Below are 24,355 nucleotides of genomic sequence, written 5' to 3' on the forward strand. Positions count from 1 at the left end.
TAGATTTTCACTGTCATGAGCACAGGTGCTGGGTTTCATCCAGTTCAACTTTTGTAGGATAGAATTAGGACAGGCTTATTCTACTGAAGTGGGGATGTGACACTAAGACAAGAGGAGTACAGCGTGGAAGGGCCAAGGTGTCACCACTTCGGCTCTAGCCTGCGATGCCAGCAGTCGGTGAGAACTGTCTACTGGATGAAGAAGACCACTAAGCACCTGGGGCGAGTGTTGCTGAGCTGAGAAGCGAAAGCCCTGGGTTTTTAGTAGTTAAGTGTTTCCAAAGAGAATTTAAGTAGTGAACTATGGGGTATTAAGCTCTAATTGAAAGATAGTTTACACCAAGAACAACTTTACTCTTAAAGGGAAATGCAGAGTATAATCCTTAGGACAAGGGAGACAAATGCTCAGGAGTCTCAGCAGGTTGAAGGGCAGCATGTTCTGCTAAAGCTCACTGGGAATATTTAGAAGTGAGATACATGAACCTAACAATAGCACAGCTACCTACTGTCAACCTTTAGATTCACTGTCCCCCAAAAGCTTTGTACAGCTTAAGAAATCTGTTGCTCTGATGGCAGAAAATAAAAACGTATGACATATCATTTCATCAGGTAATCAATCTCATAAATGGTCTAATAATAATAATTCTTTCCCTAGAGAGATGTCAAAATAATCCTTGGTCTAGACCAGAGGTTTTTAAACTAGTGCACAACTAGTGTGTGTGTGGTGTGAGATTTTATAAACCAAAGTGATATGATATATATAAAATTCAAATAAGCTTTAGAAGGGAGGGCACATTTCAGTTTTTTTCCCATTGATATATATGTATATTTAACCCCTATAAAAAAAGGATGGCTTAAGATAATTCTCTGAAACCTTAAACCCATAGCAAATATCTTACAGTTTTATTTAAAAAATAAGTCAAGTCTCTTCTCTTATGAAACTACCATGATCAAAAGCATTTACAAATAGACACAAAATGGAAAACATTGACAAATATCCTACAATGTTGATTTTTGTTGGTTGGTGTGTAAGTGGTGAGCCTTCAGAGAGACAATGGCTTTTAAAAAAAAAAAAATTCTTCCCATTTCTGACTTTAATTTCTTAATGTTACTTTAAGAACCTTCTCTAAAAATGTTTCTATGAAAGGCTAAAGGTGAATTTGCCTTGAGAGTGGCACTTCCCGTGGAGGTATGGTTCATAAGAAATGAAACTACAGACGTGCAAATAGCAGATGGTGGCCACCAGCATACTGCAGAAGTAAGGGTAGGGGGTAAGATATTCCTTCTTAGCTTTTCCTTTGTGGTAATCAGATTTAGCATCCTGAAAATTTTCGAGATTATATGCATTCATTTTCTATGTTGGAAAGTGAAATCCGTTAATGATTCAGTAATGGAGACACAGCTTTCCAAACAAAGTTTCTGATCTACTGATACAAATTGCTTTAAGTTTCATCTTCTGCCAGTTAAATCAAGTTTCTCACCTGTTGAAGAGGGCCTGTCTTCCCAGGCCCATCCTGGCGTCTGCCGATGGTAATCCCCTTCTGAATGTACAGAGGAGACTGAAGAGGGCCGCTCAGTTCCTAAGTAGCCTTGCCCAGGGATAGGAGATTTAGATTTCCTGCTGTTTGACTTGCTCATCAGCTTTGGTTTGCAAACTCCTCCTCCTGAAAATGAAGTTCAATTTAAATTATTAATTACTGATATACAGTATTTAAATTCTCAACTTAACAAATCTATGAAAACACTGATGAACGGTAACATGAAATGGTAAAGTGATGAATCCAGATCCTAGTACCCAATGAACTAAAATCAATTGAAAAGAAAGTCAGAATTTTACTGGCAGCCACCAAAACAAAATGAGGTGCCATCCTCATGCCTTAAGCTTAAAAATGTGGAAACCAAAGAATGGAACTTCGGGAACATCAAAGCTTCTTTCCTGGCCTCAGAGCACAGAAGCTGTGACAAGAAAATAAGCTAACAAAACCTTAGATCTTCACTACCTCCCCCGTTGTCGCTGTGTGCCGTCTCACGACGACCCTATATGATAGAGTAGAACTGCCCCACAGGGTTTTCTAGGTCGTAATCTTTACAGGAGCAGATTGCTAGGTCTTTTCTCCTGTGGAGCCACTGGTGGGTCTCAACCGCCAACCTTTATCAGCCAAGCGCTTAACCATGGCGCCACTATCGGCTCCTACCTTAGCCCTAAACAAACAAACAAAAACCCAAACCTGTAGCTGTGGAGTTGATTCCAACTCACAGTAACCCTAAAGGACAGAGTAGAACTGCCCCATAGGGTTTCCAAGGCTGTAAGTCTCCATGGAAGAAGACTGCCACATCTTTCTCCCGCGGAGCGGCTGGTGGGTTTGAACTGCCAACTTTTCCGTTAGCAACCCCGTGCTTTAACCACTGCACCACCAGGGATCTCACCTTACGCCTACTTTCACATTTATGGGGAAGCACACTGAGAGTGAATACACTACATAAACACTATACCAAGGAAAAACAACTGTATGGAACAGAAGCCCTTTCACGCCACTGCAGGACCTCAGCAGAGCCTTGGTGGCCTTTCCATTTTCAAGGCTCTGTGATTGGTGAACTCAGCTGAACCTCAAAGGAGCGAGATACCCTGACTGGGCTCTGGAGCAAAACATTAAAAAGATCTCAGAAGAGATGACAGCCTAGGTCACCAGCAGACTTTTTCCTCAGTCCCAGCAGAACAATTTCACCCTGCCCCCAAATCCTTCAGGGTACGAAAAAAAGTAGATAGAAAGCAACTTCTAGACCTCAAAGAAGCTGGGAAGAAAAGAAATGCAAGTCCTTGATGATAATGAAGAAAAGGTAACAGAAAAAGCAGAGGAGGGAAAGGTGCTTCTTATGCTTAAAAACTTCAAACGAATATAAGCCAGGTTACAAAAGAAGCTCAATGAATAACCAAAAAGAAGAGATAACTTAGGAAACAAATTAAGTAGCAAATCTATAAAACCAGTTTCCACTGAGTTGATTCCAATTCATGATGACCCCATGTGTGTCAGAATAGAAAAACTGTGCTCTGTAAGGTTTTCAATTGCTGATTTTTTGGAAGTAGATTGCCAGGCCTTCCTTGCAGTGCCTCTGAATGGACTCCAACAGCCAACCTTTCGGTTAGCAGCTGAGCACATCACTGTACTATCCAGGGACTCTTATCAAAACTATAGCAACACAGAATAAATTAGGAACAGAAGAGACATAACTAAAAAGGGAATTACTAGTATGGTAGAAAGTTTTGAGATAATCACAGTAAAAGCAATGGAAAAAAATCAAGATGACTAAAGTAATTAGAAGATAACAGAGTGGACAAAGACTATCAGCAAAAAGATAATTGGCATTTCTGAAATAAAGCCCAGCAAAAGAAACAAAAATAGTTCTGAAGAACATTTAATAGAACACTTCCTGAAGGTAGAAATCAACCTGTAGATGCAAAGGCTCTACCGTAACAGGAAAATCCAACACAGAATGATCAACACTGGCACATTGTGATGGTTAATTTGTTGAAATTGAGAGGATTCTTCAGGCAGATAACACAGTCACCCATACAAAAGGAAGGAAAAACCTTGCCTTATTTCTTGTCCAACAATGAATGCCAGAAAAAAAGGAATTGTGTCTATAGGATGTTTTGAGAAAAGTGTAAGTCATGCTGTCATTTCAAATATATATAAAGGCAACAAGACATTCTCAAACGTGGAAGAACTTAATGAATACAGCGCCCTTTGTGAAAACCTTTCCAAAAACATGAAGAAAAATAAACCTTAGAATAAGATGCCGTAACACAAAGACTATGCAACCAGGATAATTGTAATTGCATAACAAGTCACGGATACTATAACCTTACAATACACCTGGGCACACACACTTTATTTAAAATAAATAAAAACTGGAAGGTGACAGCAGAAAGGGGAAGACGGCACTCGTCTTTCAGAGCAAGAAGTCAATCGATTTTGTCTCAAAGTTAATATATATGTAGGTTAAAAAAAAAAATTCAGTCTCTTAATATTTTTCTTAACCATACTGAAATCTTTTGCCTGAAGATAAAGAGGAAAATAAATTGAAACTAAAACTGAAATATTTATAAGCACAAGAGAAGATTAGTTCTCAAACGCTTAAAATTTTTAAAAAGAGTAGCTGAAATCCTCAGAAATCCTCAGAGGTGACTGAGCACATAAAAGACAAAATATCTCTGAATCAGAACTTGGGAAAAGCAGTGGAAAAGCACAAAAAAGAGAACTTTACCTGAATTTGGTGACGGGTCCCTTTCCTCTCTGCGTGTCTCTCCACTGGACACAAGTGAGGTGTTAGCACTACCAGGCACAGGCTGGGACATGACAACTCCGTGATCATCCACTTTGTTATCAAAGCTTCCCATGAGAGCCTTCCTGATAATGTCTTCCAGACCGAGATTACCAGCAGGATCAGCAAAAGAGTGACCTCTAGAGCTTACTGAGCCTGAAAGAGACAACCAAAAGCATTTCTGCTTGTTTATCAGGAAACAAAAATGGACAGACTACACAGAGCCCTTCAGGCCACTCGAAGTACTATCCAATAAGTAGCCTAAAACACCATTGGGAACCCACACAGAAGCAATCTAAATACACGAATAATGTAACTCAAGGAAATGCTGACTGTCTTTCCCAAGTGAATTAATCCACCTGTGTTAAAGCTACTTGATTAAGTTTTCTTTTTCAGTTCCTTAGTTTCTACACTGTTCTTTAATGGTTCTGATTCTGTTTGTTCATTTATTTATTCAACAAATACTTACTGAATCTCAGTCCATTTCTTATTGCGGACTACTACCTCCCTTACTGGATTATGAGCTTTTTAAGGACAAAGGTAATACTTCATTCATTTTTGCATATTAGAACAGTCCCCTGATATGACGTCAGTACATATTTGTTGGATTGACTGCTATACCAATTTCATAATGACAGAAAATTCAGCATGAATCTTACCTGAGGTGGTGACTGCTGGCAGATTAAAGATCTCAGTTCCTGGCTGAGCAGCTGCTGTATTTAAACAAACATTCAAGTTAACTGCAATGTGATAATCATATACACCAAAATAGATAAAGTCTCAAAAAGAAAAAAAAATCCTACAATAAAATCAACCTTTTTATTTTCCATGATTTGAACTTGAAGCCACAGTAATTAAAATGGGCTGGTACTGGTTCAATGACAGACATACAGACAAGTGGAATAGAATTGAGAACCCAGAAGTAAATGCATCCATCTGTGGGCAGTTGATGGCTTCTTATAAAAGTTTGACAGGGGGTCAAAGTCTATTCACTGGGGAAGAAACAGTCTCTTTAACAAATGGAGCTGGCAAAATTGGATATCCATTTGCAGAAAAGTGAAACAGGATCCATACTTCACACTACACACAAAAACTTACTCAAAATCGATCAAAGACCTAAATGCTAAAACCATAAAGTCTCTGGAAGATAACAGGGACCAAAACTATGGAACCTAAATTTTTTCAGAAGTAGATTATCAAACACAACTACAAATACACAAACAACAGAAGGCAAATTAGGTAACTGGGACCTCCTAAAAAGTAAATACTTACGCTCATCAAAAGACTTTATCAAGAGTGAAAAGAGAACCTATAGACTGGGAAAAAAATCTTTGGGAGCAACATCTGATAAGGGTCTCATCTCTAAAATACATAGAAAACTTCAACAACTCAACAGCAAAATGACATACAGTACAGTTAAAAAATGGGAAAAGGACATGAACAGACAATTCACCAAGAGGGCATTCGAGTAGGCAAAACACACATGAAAAGATGCTCATGATCATTAGCCATTAGAGAAGCAAATCAAAACTACAATGAGATACCATCTCGCCTCTGCAAAAATGGCACTAATCAAAAAAACAAATGCTGGCAAGGTGGTGGGGAGATTGGAACCTTTATCCACTGCTGGTGGGACTGCAAAATGGTATAACCCACTAAGGAAAATGGTATGGTGCTTCCTCAAAAAAGTAGATACAGAGCTACCTTATGCTCCAGCAATCCCACTCCTAGGTATATACACTAGAGATCTAATAGCAGTGTCATGAATAGACATATACACACCTGTGTTCACTGCAGCATATTATTCACAATAGCAAAAAGATGGAAACAACCTAAGTGCCCATCAGCAGATGGCTGGATTAACAAAATGTGGTACATACATACAATGGAATACTATACACCTATAAAAAATAATAATATGTTCTCAAAATATGTGGATGAATCTGGAGGAAATTATGCTGAGTGAAATCAATCACAAAAGGACAAATATCGTATGACTGCACTTTTATAAGAAGACAAGAATAGGTATACATACAGAAAACAACATTCATTCGCAGTTGCCAGGTATGGGAGGGAGAAGGGGGGGAATCACTCTCTAGATAGCAGACACTTGTTATTTTGGTGATGGGAAAGGCAATCCCAGATGTGGGCGAAGTGTGCACAACTTGACCAAGGTAAAGGATGACACTAAAAAGTATACAAGAATAAGGAGCGTTTTTGGTAAATGCTGTAACATAACATAATTTTGTAACAACAGTGATAAGCAAAAAATATGGGTGTGGTTACATGTAGATATGTATGCATGTGGGTATGCATGGGTGCACGTACAGGCGTATCTGTAGGCATATGTATACACATGTATATGTGTGTGCTGCATATATATATTCATGTATGTAATAAAGCACATGGGGACAAAGTTACAGATACTTCCTAGACATAACCAAACATCTTGTGGGATTTGTTTAGTGGATTTGAAGGCTTCGGACCATAGTCTTGTGGGACAACTTGGTCAACTGGCGTAACATAGCTCATAAACTTTTATGTTCTACATCCTCGTTTGGTGAGTAGTGTCTGGGGTCTTAAAAGCTTGTGAGTGGCCACCTAAGATATAACTATTGGTTTGTATTCAACTGGAGCAAATGAGAAAGAAGGAAACCAAAGACTCAAAGAAAAAACTAGTCTAAAAAAAAGGCCAGACTTACTGAATTGGTAGAGATTAGAGGAACTCCTGAGACTATCGCCCCAAGACACCCTTTAAACTTTGTACTGAAACCACACCTGAGGTTACCTAAACAAGAGACAGGCTCATAAAATAAACAGTATTACCCTTGAGTATTGTGCTCCTTTAAAAAATCATCTACATGAGACCAAATGGTCAGCAATCACCCTAAAGCAAAGATGAGAAGGTAAGGGGGAGAGAGAAGCTAGATTAATGGAAATGGAACAGCCAGAATGGAAATAATGAGAATGTTGACACATTACAATGTCACTGAGCAATATGTATAGAAATTGTTAAATAGGAACCTAATTTGCTGTGTAAACTTTCACCAAACACACAGTATTATAGTTAAAAAAAAAAATGGAGTGAGATAGGAAAATCAAGACAGAAGTAATATAACCCAGAGGAAGAAAAGAAACTTTGCACTGCTGGAGAAATAAATAGGAAAAGCTTGCCCTCAGGAGTCCAGACTTGCTAGAAGAGAGGTCTGAGATCACTTCTGCAAGTGTGAACAGGTTTGAGACAACCTGAGGTTAGCTCCAGGGAGAGACACCATATGACTGGTGACTTCTCAATAAATAGTATAAAAATGACTGTGATTTGGAAGCTTTTCTAGAGTTTCAGAATATCCCCTAGATGAGACCTACACTCTTGATTCTTTTCATTCCTGCTAACTGTGCAATTTGGAATTCTTAATGAACAACCACAGAAGACCTGAACTACCTTATAAAGCATTGTGTGAGAAATGGAAGCATTCCTGGAGACCACCTTCTAGCCAAACAACAGACAGGCCCATAAACAGTAACACCAGAGAGGAACGTGCTCCTTTAGAACAATCAATCATACAAAATCAAAAGGACAAAACTTGCCCAAAAGCAAAATGAGAAGGCAGGAAGGGGTAGAAAAACCGGATGAAAGGTGAAAGGCAACTGGGAACCTAGGATGGAAATGGGGAGAGTGCTGACACACTGTGGGAAATTCAGCCAATATCATGGAACACTTTATGTACAAACTATCGAATGGGAAACTAATCTGCTCTGTAAACTTTCACCTAAAGCACAATTTAAAAAAAAAAAAAAAAAAAAAAGAAAGAAAGAAAGAAATGGAAGGACTCTGGGGACAGAGATAGTGTTTTCACTGCATCTTCCAGTTTGATGCTGAGAATTTGAAAGAGAAACAAGAATATAGGTAGGGAATGGGTGGTGAAAAGATGAACTTTTTTGATCAGGGAGGCAGGCTGTAAGAGACAAGAGAAGATTCTCCAGGAAGAGCTACAAAACAATAAGTATGGGTCAGATAACAGTCACGGTAAATACACTGCATCTGAAATAACACAGAGTGATAGGTACAACCTTGTAGTTATCACAAAAGGCGCCCTGGTGGGTGCAGTGGTTAAGCGCTTGGCAGCTAACCAAAAGGTTGGTGGTTTGAACCCACCAGCTGCTCCATGGTAACAAGATGTGGCAGTCTGCTTCTGTAAAGATTACAGCCTTGCAAACTCTATGGGGCAGATCTAATCTGTTCTATAGGGTCACTATGAGTCAGAATCGACTCAACAGCAACAGGTTTGGTTTTTCAGTTACCACAAAAGCTTGTGGAATAAGACTCATTCATTTTACAAATATTTATTGAGCAATTATTCAATTGAATAATAGTAAAATTACCTTTTTAATGATCGAAAATTGTCAGATGAAGGCAATTCCATACAGTTCACCCAAAGACAACAGTTTGATGCTATACTAAAACGCATTCCTTCCCTCACTTGTGGCGCTTACTGTTCACTGAGGCTGTCCAGATCAGAATCACCTGTGTAGCTTAGTAAAAATGCAAGCTCCTAGATTCCTGGGGTTCTATAACGCAGTAACAAGCACCCCAAGTGATTGAGATGCACATCACACTTTGAGGACCCTTGGTTTAAAGCAGATGGGCAAACTAACAGTGATAAGAGAATGTGGTAGTTTCTCAGAAATGTGGAAAGGGAGATAGATTATCTGAGAGGATGTGAAGACTGAGGGAGAGGGAGGACTGCCAAGAGAGTGATTGAACCATTCACTAAGGGACAGGTTTTTTTTGTAGGGAGGTGGAATGTGAGTTCCATTTTAGATATTTAAGTGTCAGGAAGATAGTCAAGGAGAAATGAGGCCTGAAAAGTAGAGTAGATGAGTTGAGCTTAGGAGAAAAAGTGGAACTCCAGATGAAAATTTCCAGCATAAAGGTGACAGTTTAAACCCCTCAAATAGATGAACTGACTCAGAGATGATGGTGCATGAAAGAGAAAAAGGCTGAGACAGAGCCTACGGAAAGCCAGCATTCAAGAGCCAGGCAAAGCAAGACGGCCTTTAAGAAGACAGAACAAACGACTAAAGATTGAGGGGGAAAAAAAACCATAGGAGAAAGTAGTGCCTGCAAGTGAAGAGGAGAGGATTTCTGGAACAGGTAAGTACTGCATTAGTGTCAAAGGCTGCAAAAAGATCAAATAAAGTTTTAAAGCGTTAGGTTTCTCAAAGAATGAAGTGATTGGTGTCTTTTGTGGGAACACTGAATTGGGAGATGTTCAGCTGAAGTGAAGCTGTCTTGGTTTCTGATGGCTACAGTTCCACTCCCTGGTGAAGACAGAATGTGCCCTGGGGTCCCAGGAGCCCACTGGTTCCTTAATATAAGTTAAGCTTTCCACAGTCAAAAAGAGTTCTTGCAATTAAAAAAAAAATCTCAGATAAAAGCTATTTTATTAGTACCTGCCTTAAGACATTAATAAATTTTATCTTCTGTTAAAGTTAGGTACTTGTTTCATTATAATTTCCAGAGTACAGACTGTCTGTCATACTGAAAGCATCTGCTCACTAAATGACTGCTGAATCAGTGAATGAGAGCCGCTGCCTAAGGACAGTGCCAGCCTTAGTGAGAGAAGAACACTTTAAAGTCGGCTTCTTCAACTCACTGACAGGCATTTCCCTGGTAAGGATTTTCTTCCCACTAAAGGAGCACAGCAAAGGCTAGAGGAGATGAGTAGAAACCACACAAAGGTGAAACACTTCTTAATTGGCTGTTCTAAAATCTGTATGCCCTTGTGCTTTGAAATTCATCTCAGGGTTCTGAGAGAATCTGAAAATGAGAACACTGTATTTTTGTTGGTGACATTTGAGGACCTGTAAATAACATGAAACAGTTGGAGACTAGAGACAAAAAAATATAGTAATATTAAAAATAAAGAAAGGATATCTGTAAGCTTGACAGGAATTCTGGTCAACATTCTAAAACATCTTTTAGATGATCTGTTGTCACATATAAAGAGAACCTAGTTAATTAAGAGCTAGGGTAAGTTCACAAACAACGAGCGACATTGAGGGCATCTTTTTTTTCTTTGATTTTCAGTATTTATCACAAAGTGTCACAGATCTAAACACACATCCCTCTGGCACTAATAGTTCTTACTTAGCCCACAGCTATACTTCATCTGACAGGGTCAGGAGACAGAAATAAAGCAGATTATGGCATGCCCAGATTTCAGCAAGGCATCCAACAAAGTCCCTCTGTATCGCTGGATATACCTGAGGAAAAGAGGGATAAATACAACTAGGGGATAGTCACATAAGTAAGTGCATTGAGTAACAGTATGAGGAGGGTTCTGATTAATGCACGCATACTGACCCAAAGGAAAGTTTCTGATGCCTGGAGCTTTATCCTATTGAATATTTACCTATGATCAGACTAATGATGCTATCAGTACAGAACTGTTAGAGGCATAGTCTCGAGTTGGAATGCCTAGGTTTGAACGCCAACCCCGTTACTTAGTAGTTATATAGCCTGGACCAGTTATTAAACATCTCTTAGTCTTGGTTTCTTCATTTACAAATTGGAGATAATATGTGGCCCGTTTTGAGGATTAAATAACTTTACATACATATACATACTTAGAATAGTGCCTGGCACACTGTAGGTGCTACATAAGTATTTGCCACTATTATCGATGTTATTATTTTAGAAGGTGGGCTTAGCAGCTTTGAAGATGAATGCTGCACTGAGATCTGGATATGTGCTGGAAGGTAGAGAAAGTCAGTGGGTGCAACAAGCACAGACTGCCTGCTTCCATTACTTGGATCTACTGATCTCAAAAATTCAGTACGGGAGAGGTGCGGCATAAGAGCAGAGATCCCAAAAGAGACCATGACATCTGTATTCTTACCAAGTGCGCTATAACTTAACAGCGTCATGTGGTTGTCATAAAAGCTACCTTAATGATGAATTTATGATAGGGAAATAATCATACCACACTATTTTGTATTGCTCAGAACCTACTAAAGGCTAAACTAAATAAAATGCTTTAGTGTAGAGCACTGAGATGGTACAGGTACTCAGAACCAAGATATGTGATAATTGATGAAAGTGGGGATTTTTATAGAGACAAGAAGACTTGTGAAGGACATGACTGTTTAGACATCTGAAGAAATGTCATGTGGATGACAAAGAATGGTTTTAAGATAGCCCAAATGGATAAAATTAACACCAAGGGGTAAAAACCAAAACTACAAAGAGCTAACCCTATCCCACATACGAGAAAACCTGGCATTTTTCAAAGATAAAATGGACAGCTTCAGAAGGAGGAAGTTCAGCTCCCTAAGAAATCATCATGTAACTAGCCGACATTTAATGAAGGAGCAGCTGTGGATGGATAAATGCCCTGTGCCTTCAAATGCAAGAACTACAGGAGAGGAGCACTGGGGATCATTATTAATACATGTTTTATTTGTGGTTCATGAAAGAAATCCCACTTACCCATATCAGAGTCACCTCCACCAGAGGAGTTCAACTTACGAAAAATCTCCTGCTTCTTTGATTTAACCATGGGTGAAGTGTTTTCAAGCTTGGTGAAGAATGAAGGCAAGTAGCTTATACTTGCTGGTGAGCGGGAATCATTCCTGTTAGGAACACAGTTATGTCTGTTATCATCATGTACTCCTAACCTTGGGGATGTTTCTATTAATGATAATAAACTCACACAGTACTTGGAAACTACTGCTTCCCTATCCTGTGTGTGTTGTTACAACCCTAAGAAAAAATATGTAACCATAAACCAGTTAGTATATCATTTGAGGACATGGTCAAACACTTTAGTTCTCAAAAACTAAATCACAAAATTAGGGCTGGGAATAGAGATAATCTTGAACAGATTCTTAAGGAATGAACAAGCAGTAAATGAGTATTAATAGAAAAACCTGAAAACAGCTTAACATGATGCTCTCTGCTTAACAGCATAAAACTGATATATTTATGATTACCATATGAACCAGGAACTGTCTGACTAGCAGAATTATTTTTAATGCCTATAAAATAGCAAGAGCTGAGACCTAAGCTATCAACAGTTGGACTTGAGCAGAACAGCTAGGATGTATAAATAAAACTGCCTGTTAGAATCATTTCAAGCCTCCTAACAGATGAGCAAGTTTAGTATAAAGGGTTTCATATTTGATTGGCAGCCTTCTATACTAACACATTTTTAAAAACAAAGTTTCCGCAATAACTAAGGCCCACAAGAATCTCACTAGAACCAGAGGTGATGATGACACAGAAGATATGGAAGGCTGCTGCTGATAAACCCAATCAGGCCATGTGGGTTTATTCATTCAGACATGAGAGCACCTACTAGATGCCAAGAAAGATGAATACAGTGCTACAAAAAAAGATTAAGATACAGTCCCTGTCATACAACTCACAAACTTAGAGGAAGGCATATAAATGAATAACTAAATTTAACATCATTCTTCTCCAAAAATGGATTTTCTTCCTCATTTCATTGAAAGGTACCAGCATCTATTTGTTGCCTATGAATATATACAATAAATAATTAACTTTAAATATAGTTTAAGAAATGCAGCATCAGTGGGAGTTAGAGAGACCTTGGTTTACAACTGGACTCTTCCCTCTTACTACCTTCTATTTGCCCTTCAGAGCATCAGGGAGGGTGGTCCACACCAAGGAAACTGCATGAGTATTGACTGAAAGGAATTCAGGCAACAATAAACAGCATGATATGGAAAGAGAATAAAATATAGGGGTGAAGTGGCAGGAAATAAAGTTGGAGGAGCAGCATAAACCCAACCATGAAGGAACTCAAATGTCATTTTAGCACTTGATCCTATATGAATTTCAGACAAGTCACTGTGGTGGAAATGGACTGGAAGGAAGTCAAATTTAATAATTCATAGGGTTGTGGTGAGGGTTAGAAATAGGTAAAATACGTAAAGAAGTTCAGCACAGGCCTTCCTCCATATATAATCCACCATGTTTGATACATGGTAAGCACTCAAATGTTGGCTGAATCAATGGTTGACCACCCAGACAAAAGAAGATTAAAAAAAAAAAAGACCTAAAAGGACTTAATTTCAAGATGAAAAACGAACGATTTTTTTTCTGTAACCTATTTAAATATTGCAATTTTCTCATTAAAATCCACTAGCATTAGATCATTAGGAAAACAGACTAAACGATCCTTTGACAGTCCTATCCTGACAGGGAAGTAAAAAAAGAAAAAAGGCAGCAACTTAAGGGAAGTATGTGGGCACTGACACTGACACACACACACACACACACACACACACATATACGCGCGCGCGAACAGGAGCTGTCAGGCAGCGTGCCTCACCTCTGCTCCGCAGGCTCTGCTCCTCGCTGTGACAACAGCAGCATGCTGTCCTGTTTCTCATGCACAACTGGAACCTGGGGTGGGGAGATGGGCTCGTAGGTCTCTGAAGAGACGTGACTCCTCTCTGGGGATTTTCCAGGCCTAATATCATAACATGTAAAATGTTAGATTGTGCTTCAAGGGTTCACTCAGGGCTTACCCTAAACAGAAATTGCTTCATTTGGGAAAAGCTGCCTATTTATATCAGGAAAAAAAATAGTTGCCTCAGGTATTCACTATATACCTGGGTGTAAAAAAAAAAAAAAAAAATCCGTTACTGCCCATTACACCCATGCGTGCCCTACAGATTCACAAGTCACATTACAGTGCCACAGGGTAAGCAACAGGGTGAGGGTTCCATCCTGAGGCTTAGTACATGCTTCAATGTCAGCCTCTCATCCTATCCTTGGCCAGTAACTCCAGATGAACTCTTAAGGGTTTTTACCTGTTTATTTTGAGTCATGACTTATTAAAGATAAATGAATAGGGAACTGAAACCTAAGGAGTTCTGTCAGGTGAATCATTACAGGCTCTAGTTACACCATTTGAGGGCTGAGCAGTTCCCTGCAATTTAATGTTCTTCCTCTGGATACTGTGCTGGTAAAGATAACATGAGAGGAATACACTGTTTAGAAAAAAAGTAATTTAGTGATTATACATATAAAGAGCCACCTGTGATTTGACAGCTGCATGTATTACTATAATAGTTAAGTATAACTTTTAAGTATGATGTATCTACTGAAACACAAACATAGAGAAAAACTAAAATTTCCTTTCCCCATCAACTCCATCCAATTATTAGAGGTGGCTATTTTTTACCATTTCTTTTAGTTCTTGTGATGGTTACTCTAAAACCCTAAATAATCTTATACCTTTATTTCTTGATTTTTCGAGCTTAAAACAGTATCAACTTCCATGAAAGACGAAGAACTTGACTACCTTTATGCTGTTGTCCATTTTATTTTAAACTCTGATTTGTCTATTTTGACTTTAAATGGCATACTTCAACCTTTCATATTGTCTTTTTAAAAATGCCCTCCTCACAAGCCCTGTCAGCCACTTTTATGTGATTTATAGCACTTATGTCCTATTCTAGAACTACAGAAAAACTGTTTTGCTTATAGACTGAAAATCAATTAACACCTACTCCTCACTTACCAGCTATCTCATTATCCGACACTTTGCATCTGAGATAAGAGTAAAAACTCTACTATCCAACTATTCTGCACATTAATGACGGTACGTCTGACAGTAATGAACGCCAAGGTGCAAGACAAGAGTAATGCTGGTTGTGATGGCTAAGGTTATGTGTCAGCTTGGCTGGGGAATGATTCTTAGTGGTTTGGCAGTTATGTAAGGATGTAATTTGGCAATTATGTAATGATGCAGTCATCCTCCATTTTGTGATACGATGTGGTCATCCTCCATTTTCACACAACACTGATTTTCACTTAACGACCTGGTCTTTGCAACCTAACCATGTCGATAAGTGAGGAGTGGGTGTAATGGCATTTTACGACACTGGATTGTGCAAACATTTTAAACCATAAAATCAGGTAATATGACTAAGACCAGTGAAAGAAGTGTCACAGTCCTCATTCAAATGCACAGATACAGTAATGTAGAAATTATCAGTGAAAAGGTCAAATGGATTCTCTTTTCTTAAATGCCATCAACGGCTCAAAAATCTGCTACATATTATTTTGCTTCAGGAATGGACCATGACTTTGCAATACAGCTTTCTGCTCTTCTTTGATAATTGTATTTATTTTTATTGTTGTTGTTAAAAGAATAAACTTACTTTCATCTTATCCTTAAAATCATTCAGCTTTTTCATGATTATGTCTGGGATCTGCTTTAAAATAATCCAGCTTGGGGGTGAGGGTGAGTGGGGATAAAAATGAAACAGAATTGGCTATATGCTGATGATCACTGAAGCTGGATGATGGAATCATGGAGGTTTATTATACTATTCTCTCTACTTTTGTATATATTTGAAAATTTCCAACTTCCTAAATACGTTATTCTTAATTCTTTCTGTCCTTTGCATATGTAAGGGGGTGGTAGGCAGCCTGGATAACTACCTCTGCTACAAATTTCTCTTTCATTCTCTGATCCATGGCTTCCACTACTCTGGTTCATCCATCCACTGTGTGTGCCTTCCAGATATTTGCCAGAATCTTTTATCTGTTGATACCCCAATATTGTTTTCAGCATTTTTATGAACTGATTCTCTTTGTGCTCCTTTACTATAATTTACCAGGTGCTAATACTTTGTCAAGGAGCCCTGGTGGTGCAGTGGTTAAAGTGCTCAGCTGCTGACCAAAAGGTCAGAGGTTTGAACCCACCAGTCACTCTGCAGGAGAAAGATATTCTGTAAAGATTTATAGCCTTGGGAACCCCATGGGGCAGTTCTACTCTGTCCTATAGTGTCGCTATGAGTTGAAATCAACAGAAAGGCAATGGGTTTGGTTTTGATTTTTGATAATACTTTGTCAAGGTCCCTAGGTAGCACAAATGGTTTGGTAGTTCAAACCCGCCCACTGTGGCAGGTCTGGAGATCTGCTTCCGTTAAGATTACTGCCAAGAAAACCCTATGGAGCAGTTCTACTCTGTTGCACATGGAGTCACCATGAGTCAGAATCGACTTGACAGAAACGAACAACAACAATGCTCAGTCTACCATCTTGACCAGAAACTTTTTCTTTAATTATTCAAGCACAGAACATCAGGTAGGAAGATATGCTCTTTATCAGACAGCCATGACATATAAAATGTGTTTCCTCCCATGATGCCTCTATTGGCCTCACTCTCCATTATTTAATGTCACCTTCCTCAACATCTATTGCTGCTGGCCCAATAGAAACCATTAAGAGAGAGAAACATTTTTGCAACCCTGAAAGACCATTCAAGTGTCCTTAAACTACTAACAAACTATACATTCTTCATAACTGTCTTTGCAAACCAACAAACATAATATAAAATTCAATTTTTGAATATACATTAAAAAGACATAATACAGATTGCCCAGATAGTAGGCACTCCAAGAATAATATACAGAGGAAAAACTCTCATTTACACTTTCCAGGGAAGAAGGCAAATAAACTTTACGTGTTAGAAATGAATCCCCTATCTTGTAGATACAATAAAATTATTTTATTGTTTGGAAATTTACATATGGTTCAAAATAAAGACCATACCTTCCCCTGGATTTGTCCACAAGATTTTCTGGAGAGACCCTTGAACCTGGTCTTTGATGATGGACAGACTGAGACTGGGAATCTGGGCTGTAGTGATTTGATGTTTTAGTCCTCACAGGTGTAGACACCAAAGCAGATGGTGAATTTTGGAATGTAGAAGTGGGTGGCTGCTGGGGAGGCTGTGAGGAACCTTGATTTCTAACCAAATCTTGTGTGATAATTTGCTATGAATGAAAAAAGAAGAATGAAGTGGTTAAACTTACTAACTACTTGCAAAAAAAAAAAAGGTAGCATAAAATATCTAGACATTGTTACTGTGGTTTTTTTCTTTCTATATAAATGTGCCTTCCTCATGATCAAAAAAAGAAAAATTAACTAACCAATAAGAATAATGATAAACTTACACAGATATGATCGGCAAGCGTGATCAGTCGGTGGGTCCTGGGCACTTGCCCTATCCCCTCTGCCTGCGAAGAAGAGGGCAACTGCTGTTGGGGGGATGGTGACTCCTGCTGTGGTCGATAGTGATGTAATGGTCCTTCGTACTGTCTGGTGGGATCACCTAGTAGAGAACAGAAGATGTTTTACCCCAAGGAGGCTCTCCTATAAACAAAGGGATGTAGTACATAATTCTAAACACAGAATTTATATATCTTAATTTTGAAGAAAAAAAATATTCATTCACAAAAGTCAGAGGACTAGTAGAATAACATACGAAGTCACAAATGGGCAAACAAAAGTAGTTATCAATTATTTTCTATTATTAAAGCAAAAGAGTAATCAATACTAGTTTAAAAGTAGTTTTTCATTAGTACAGTTTTAAATAATTCTAAAGCAGACTAATATAAATAAAATTATCTGAAAACAAAATAACCAAAAAAAGTTATTTCTTAACACAGTTTGGACAGATAACTAGAAGGAAATGATCAATGCAAATATGAATACATGTAAACTGGTGGCAAAAGACACATACCTTCTGCTTGATTTGTCTTAACCACCTCTGCTTGATAGGCCTGTAGCTTTTCCTGGGGCGGTGCAGGTGAATTGGCAGGACTTATCACTTCAATAGCATCGCTAGGTGTTTCATACCGGTGAGAAGATACTTTAAGAAAAGAAGGGAATCTTATTTTAAAACTAATCCTATGAAAAGTTTCAAAAGAACAAGTTCTTCAAATTTGTTTGCATAATTTTTTCCCCCTGCTCAGAGATGTTCAGTGGCACTCCAGATTAATGATAAAACTTAATGAGCTCAATGGACATTAAAGGGGCATAAGAGCTTCTTTGGTGTTCCTAATCTCGGTAAGGTTTTCCACAGTTTTATGTGTTCTAAGACCTTTTAAAAAAAGCCAATAAGAAACATTGAGGAGAGGCAGAACAGACAACAGATTTATGATATTATCCTGAGAGCTGAAAAAGAAAACCACCAGGAAACATTCATCAGCAGAGATTAAACAAATGAAGGAGTAGATCTCAGCAGTTAACTGATTTCAATTTCTGTGGGACAATCAGCCCTTAGAAAAACTTTCAGACTATAAAGCTGCTTCATTACCATGACAATTTTAAAGCTATAGAATGAAGTGACACTGTATCATGCTTTTCTCGAACAACTGGAGTATTTGGCAAAAATCACTCCAAATTTGTCACTGTTAAACATTGTGAAAATAAACAGAAATGGTGAAGAATATGTCTGAAGGAAACCAAATTCACTCCCCTTGACAAAAGGGAGGATGGCAACCAACTCAGGAGGACACCCAAGTCAGAGAAGGGGCAGCAGCCCAGCCATCTGGGCCCCCTGAGATGCAGGTCCCAAAGAAGCTGAGAGTTTATACAGCAGGGTACAGGCAGCTTTTCACAGCCCTTCCATGGCCTCAGTACTGAGAATGGGAGGGAGGCAGATGCCACCTTCTGCTCAGGAACCTTCTGATTTTATATTCCTCTTTGCATCTACAAGCTGCACCGAATAACCTGAGAAAATTGTCAGAGGCCCAAAGGGTATATAGCCTTGGCTGGACATAGGCAAAGAAGCTGGGAATGAACTCTGCTACTAGGTGACCACCCGCTCCTCTAGTGCTCACTGAACAGCCCCTCCCTATAACAAGGCTATGGAAATTGCTGTGACCTAGGTTCCAGTATGCCTAGGAGAAAGAAACCTGACAATTGGAGTGGAAATTATCACTATATTCAAAGTAATTTATACTAATATACAACTTTTGTATCCACTATTACTCATCACTGTTTAAGTATCCAATATCCTGAATCTGCTTAGCACCTCCAACATGCGGTCAGCAGAAAACCAGATCCTGAATTGTGTTCACACTGCTCTTGAAGCCTTAGCGGTAAGGCTAAGGCTGTGTGCTTCACCACTAGGGTGAGGGAGGCTCTGAAGAGTCAAAATGAAAACTCAGACTCCAAGAGAGGACTACACTGGGTAACTGTAAATAGCCTGTGGACTTCATGCAAGTAATTCACCCACTGATGAAAACGACATCCCACCTAGAAACATCAAAGACTCAGACACAGAAAAGAAGCTGGGCTTTCTATTTTCAGACCCACTGAAAGTCAAACTCTTAGAACAAGGTTTGGTTTGAGATACAAATAGAAATGTTTAATCTAACAATTAAGGAGCCCTGGTGGTAAAATGGTTAAAACACTTGGCTGCTAACCGAAAGCTGGTGGTTCAAACCTACCCAGTGGCTCCAAGTGGGAAAGACCTGAGGATCTATCTGCTACCATAAAGATTACAGTCTAAAAACCCCCACGGGGCAGTTCTACTCTGTCACATGGGGTCCCTGTGAGTCGAAAATCAACCTGACGGCACAGAACTACCATAATCTAGTGATTAGGAAAGTCGTGTGCTACAAGATTCAATGAGCCACAGGCAGGTTGGAGCACCCTGTGTACTGGTGAATTAATTCCCTCTCAAAAGGCCTATTCATATAACTATCTTCCTAGTTAGCAACTTTTTTTCTATATGTATAACACCTTTTTGTGTATTTTCCTAATTTCAGGCTAAAAAGAATTCCTTCTTCTACACAACAGACCACTTAACTGCTCCCTCTCTCCAAAAATGTCAACAATGGGGTTATGTTCACCCGAACGGGTCATCATTAGGCAAGCGGAAGTCTGGGGTAGAAAGAATTGTGCACTGCATTCTGGTACACAAGAAATCATTTTTCATTTTCTCCAACTCAATTCCAATAATAGAGATAAGAGAGATGACTGTGATTACATTACTTCAAGTATTAGCAGATGACTGTTTAAATGCCTGTTTGTTCTTGCCTACGTGGAATTTAGGCAGTAGTTAAAAAGAAATTAAAAGTAACTTTGCTATCATTTTAATGCAGATTTGTGAATTCTTATAGATTTGCAGAGTAAACCTCATAATGACTAACCAGATTTGATCAAAATCCAACTTGCAAGAGAGAAGCAATGTAAATGCCAATTACCAACAGCAAGGTAGTCTCACTTAAAAAAAATCTTTATCTTACATAAAGTATGATGAAAGGCTTTGGGGTATAGGCCTAAGGGCTTAACCCCTTATTAGAAAAGAGCCTGACAATTTATCTACCACCGTTCAATGACTGAAAATATTCATACGCTCTGCTCTCTATCCACTTTCCAACTTTAATTCTATAAAGAGTATAGTTTGCTCATGGAAAACAGATGGATGGTTGTATACTTAGGAAACTGATATTTAAATAATCATAAAAAATATTAGGAGGGACATTTTTGTACTGCTTACCCACAAAACCTTTTCTATTACATATATTGACAGGCATTTGGATTTTTTTATACCATACAGTTCTGTTTTACTTAAAGAATAAAGTAATTCTTTACTCAAATATCACATTGCAAAACTCAGATTGAGATACATACAGCTACTAGAAGAGTCTGAACTTTGAGAGCCACGTTCCCTTGCATCCTTGTCCGAGGCAATTTGCCGGGTGATGATCACGTCTATGAAGTTAGCTGCAGTAATGGTAGTCTTCCCTCGGGTCCTTAGCTCTTCCTCATATTTGGATTTTGGAGGAGGCCCTTTATCTTTCCCAGCCTCAGAATAAACTACTGCAGAATGAGGCTGGGGCTTGCCACTTGGAAAACCTGAAGAAGTGTACAGACACTGAACAGATCTCTTCTCCACCTCCAGGGTTTTCTGCTCTAGCTGCTGCTGTTCACCAGCTGTTGCTGACCTGCTTCTCAAATTGTCTTCTAACCTTGCAGCTTCATGCTTACTCTCTTTTGTTTTGGAAACGTCCATCTGGGGTGCAGAAGCTGCAGCATCCACAAGGGCAGCCAAGGCATCTGCAGCAGTGTTGTAACGGGAGGCTGGCAGGCCTTGGCTTATTGAAGGCCCTCCAGCAGGCAGTGGCCTGTGAATAAAACCAAATCACAACTCTGTGAAGGCGAGACTATTTAGTGGGGGGAGGGGTGGGGAAACGGAATGACAAACTGAAAAAAAAAAAGGAAAGAAAGAAGTTAACAGACAGAAAATCATTACTTAAACTTTGGCAAGTCACAAATCAAGAAACGTATATGCAAGAGACTAGCATTTTTTGTCAAAATGTGTACAAGAGACTTACATGATTCGTAGCTGAGCAGAAGGATCCAGAGGTGTGATCACACTAGTTCCATTGGTTCCCTGGAAAACGCTGGGTCTCTGCTGCAACATGGTCTCCTGAGTTCTTACTGAGGGGGAAGGGGAACGAACATATCCGTGACTACCAGGCCTGCCAGGTTGTTCTGAGCCTGTGGGAGGGGAGAGAAGAGGAAGAAAGACGAGCCATAAGGAAGAAGCTGGCAGCAATACTCACAGATCGTTAATTTCCTAATATTCCTAACACAGAACAAATGAAAATGAGATAAAACACCTGATAGCCCTACTTTCTGGCCTTTCTAGAAACATGTTCTATAAGAGTTTCTCAATAACGATGCAATAAAACCACACTAATAACTGGAAACAACTAACATTTATTATAATTTTAATTTTTGTGACAAGTTCCAATCTTGATTCTTGAGATAAACAAAAACAGCACCAACAATTAAGTAATAATACAAATCAAATAAGTTCATCTCTCAGATTTAACCTCAAACTCTGGTATGTTCATGATTTCCAAAATCAAACTGGGTACAACTTTCTAAGTATCACAACAAAAATAACATACTACTGCCACACTAGGATCTGAGGCTGCTTCATGCAACCACAGTTCTTCCAGCTTCATTATGCCCCTTACAGGAAACAGTTTCTCTCAACAACTCTGTCGTCTGAGGTGGAACTGTTTACACTGCCTGCCCAAGGAGCTGGACTCCAGTAACTACACTTCTTCAATGCTTCAGATGTGTTTGCGCACTTAACCTTAGCTCTCTGTTAACAAATTCACAACTTGGACTTGGTCAAAACTACTTTACTCAGAAGAGCTTGAACTCTCAAATGCCCTCTCCAATCACTTCCTTCTCTATCTCCTCTTGTTGTATGCCCTCACTCCAACTTTCTAACTTGTTCCCAACCCCTCATAAGAGCTGACAGTTTTAGCATAAACCCCTGTTTTTATAGCCAGCAGCACCTAGGCCAGCCTTTTCAGCGATTTTTCTCCTTTCTGAGCATACATCAGCTTATGTCAGTATTTCTATAAGATATATTCCTACAACTGGAATTACTGAGTCAAACAACATTTAATTTTTTATTTAAAATGCTGTACCTATTTACACCGCCACTGACAAAGTGTGAGAGTCAATGTTTCTTCAGACACTCTAGCACAAAATAGTTATCAACCTTCTTAAACTTCTGATGGAGAAAAATAGTTTATTATCTTAAACCTGCATTTTGCTCATTAGTGGGATCATAAGCACTTTTAAAATCTAGTTCCTACCAAAGTTAGGTATCATTGGTAATCCGTTTCTTTAATGAAATTAATTTTCCATGTTTTTATATAATCAACATATAATCAATATAATGATGCTACCTCACAATTCATTAAAGCATTTACTATGATCTGATGCTTGGTGATTTTTATTACAAATGATGGGTTACATTTAAATGTGTTTGGGCTTTGCAACTCTTGAATTGTTTAAGACAAATCTTCAGCAGTGATTATTACTGGGGCCAAGATGATGAGTAGCTTTTGGGCTCCTCCAATATATTGCTGTCCACACTGATTTCAGAGGATTTGTCTCCTGTGAGACGGTGGTGGCCTCTTTGTACTGCGCCTTCAGGTCCACACCAACCTCTGACCACGTCTCTGCTTCCTTGCCTCTCCCTGTAACATCCCTCCATGTAACCTCTAAGGATTGACCTACTCCTCCCCTTAGCAATTTCATTCAAGCCACAATTTTAATTCTTGCAGATGACTCCTATGTCAACATTTCCAGGCTCTGCTTCTCTCCTGGGTGCCAGAACTGTATATATGACAATATGGACATGGTAATGGTTTAATTTATTTGAAAGAAATATAAAAAGGCAAGTATTCCATGGATAAGAACAGACGTCTCAAAGACGTGTCAGATTAAGTATGTCCAAAATGAAAACCATCATCTTTTTGCTTTCACTCATCTTGCTCTATCCTGTGTCTCATCTCTTCCTCATCCTCCATATCTAGTTATTCTTATGTCCCTTTGATTCCACCTTAGCAATATTTTACTCAGCAGTTATTCTCTGTCCATTCCCAGTGCTGACAAATTTCAGGCCATCATCAACATGTATATAAACTACTGCCATTGTCTTGCTGTACTTTTGGCAACAGCCCACACCCATCTTTAGGGTTCTAACCCATCTCACGCCACTCTTGTGTAAATGCCTCTCTGATCACGTCAGCTGCCCACTGAATAGAATGCGAGCACCTTCACTTGTAACTGAAGATGTCACACAACCATCTAACCATGTTTTCCATTTTTCCTTTAAACTCTAGCTCAATAACACATATACCTTCATATCTGTGAGTCTTTGCTCAGGCTGCTCTTTCAGCTTTAAAGAGCTCTGCACCTGGTACCTTTGCGCCCAGTACCTTCAGGCCCAGCTGGAGCCAGCTGCTGGGGGCAAATCAAAACATACCTTCGTCATGAAAACTTCACTTTCCGGTTCAAAATTCATCTCTCCACCTGCTCAACTTCTATAGAATTTTTATCTGTACTTCACTTAAGGCAGGTAATTATTTTCTCTTATAATTTTTTTAACATAAGGTTTATTATTCTCAGCAGTCATTCTATATGCATGCAGGGAGATGATTTTGTTTCTAAAAACAGGTGGCTCAAAGTAGGTTATTTACAATTGTTATAAAGATAAATCTTTGAATTAGCTCAAAACAATAATAACAATATTTGATTGTTTCATGATTTAATACATAGTTTACAAATTAGAGGAGCATGAGTCTCCCTGCATGAAGAAAAATCCTGTCTTATAATTTTTGTTTGTAGCATTAAACTCACTCTAATCCTAGACTAT

General features: G+C 38.9%; 1 protein-coding gene across 10 annotated transcripts in view; it reads right to left on the minus strand.

The window, feature by feature from the left end:
• Positions 1-24,355, minus strand: part of NCOR1 (nuclear receptor corepressor 1) — a 208,729-nt gene that overhangs the window by 912 nt on the left and 183,462 nt on the right. For all 10 annotated transcript variants that reach the window (XM_023731051.1, XM_023731048.1, XM_023731053.1 and 7 more), the window contains 10 exons: positions 21,501-21,666; positions 20,797-21,290; positions 17,894-18,022; positions 17,325-17,482; positions 16,921-17,144; positions 13,682-13,822; positions 11,815-11,957; positions 4,982-5,035; positions 4,266-4,478; positions 1,481-1,663 (listed from right to left, as the gene is read on the minus strand). In XM_023731051.1, coding sequence (XP_023586819.1) covers positions 1,481-1,663; positions 4,266-4,478; positions 4,982-5,035; positions 11,815-11,957; positions 13,682-13,822; positions 16,921-17,144; positions 17,325-17,482; positions 17,894-18,022; positions 20,797-21,290; positions 21,501-21,666 — 1,905 coding nt within the window. The remainder of the gene's footprint in view (positions 1-1,480; positions 1,664-4,265; positions 4,479-4,981; positions 5,036-11,814; positions 11,958-13,681; positions 13,823-16,920; positions 17,145-17,324; positions 17,483-17,893; positions 18,023-20,796; positions 21,291-21,500; positions 21,667-24,355) is intronic.

This window comes from Trichechus manatus, unplaced genomic scaffold, assembly GCF_000243295.1.
Source record: "Trichechus manatus latirostris isolate Lorelei unplaced genomic scaffold, TriManLat1.0 scaffold00040, whole genome shotgun sequence".
In the NCBI taxonomy this organism is placed as follows: domain Eukaryota; kingdom Metazoa; phylum Chordata; class Mammalia; order Sirenia; family Trichechidae; genus Trichechus; species Trichechus manatus.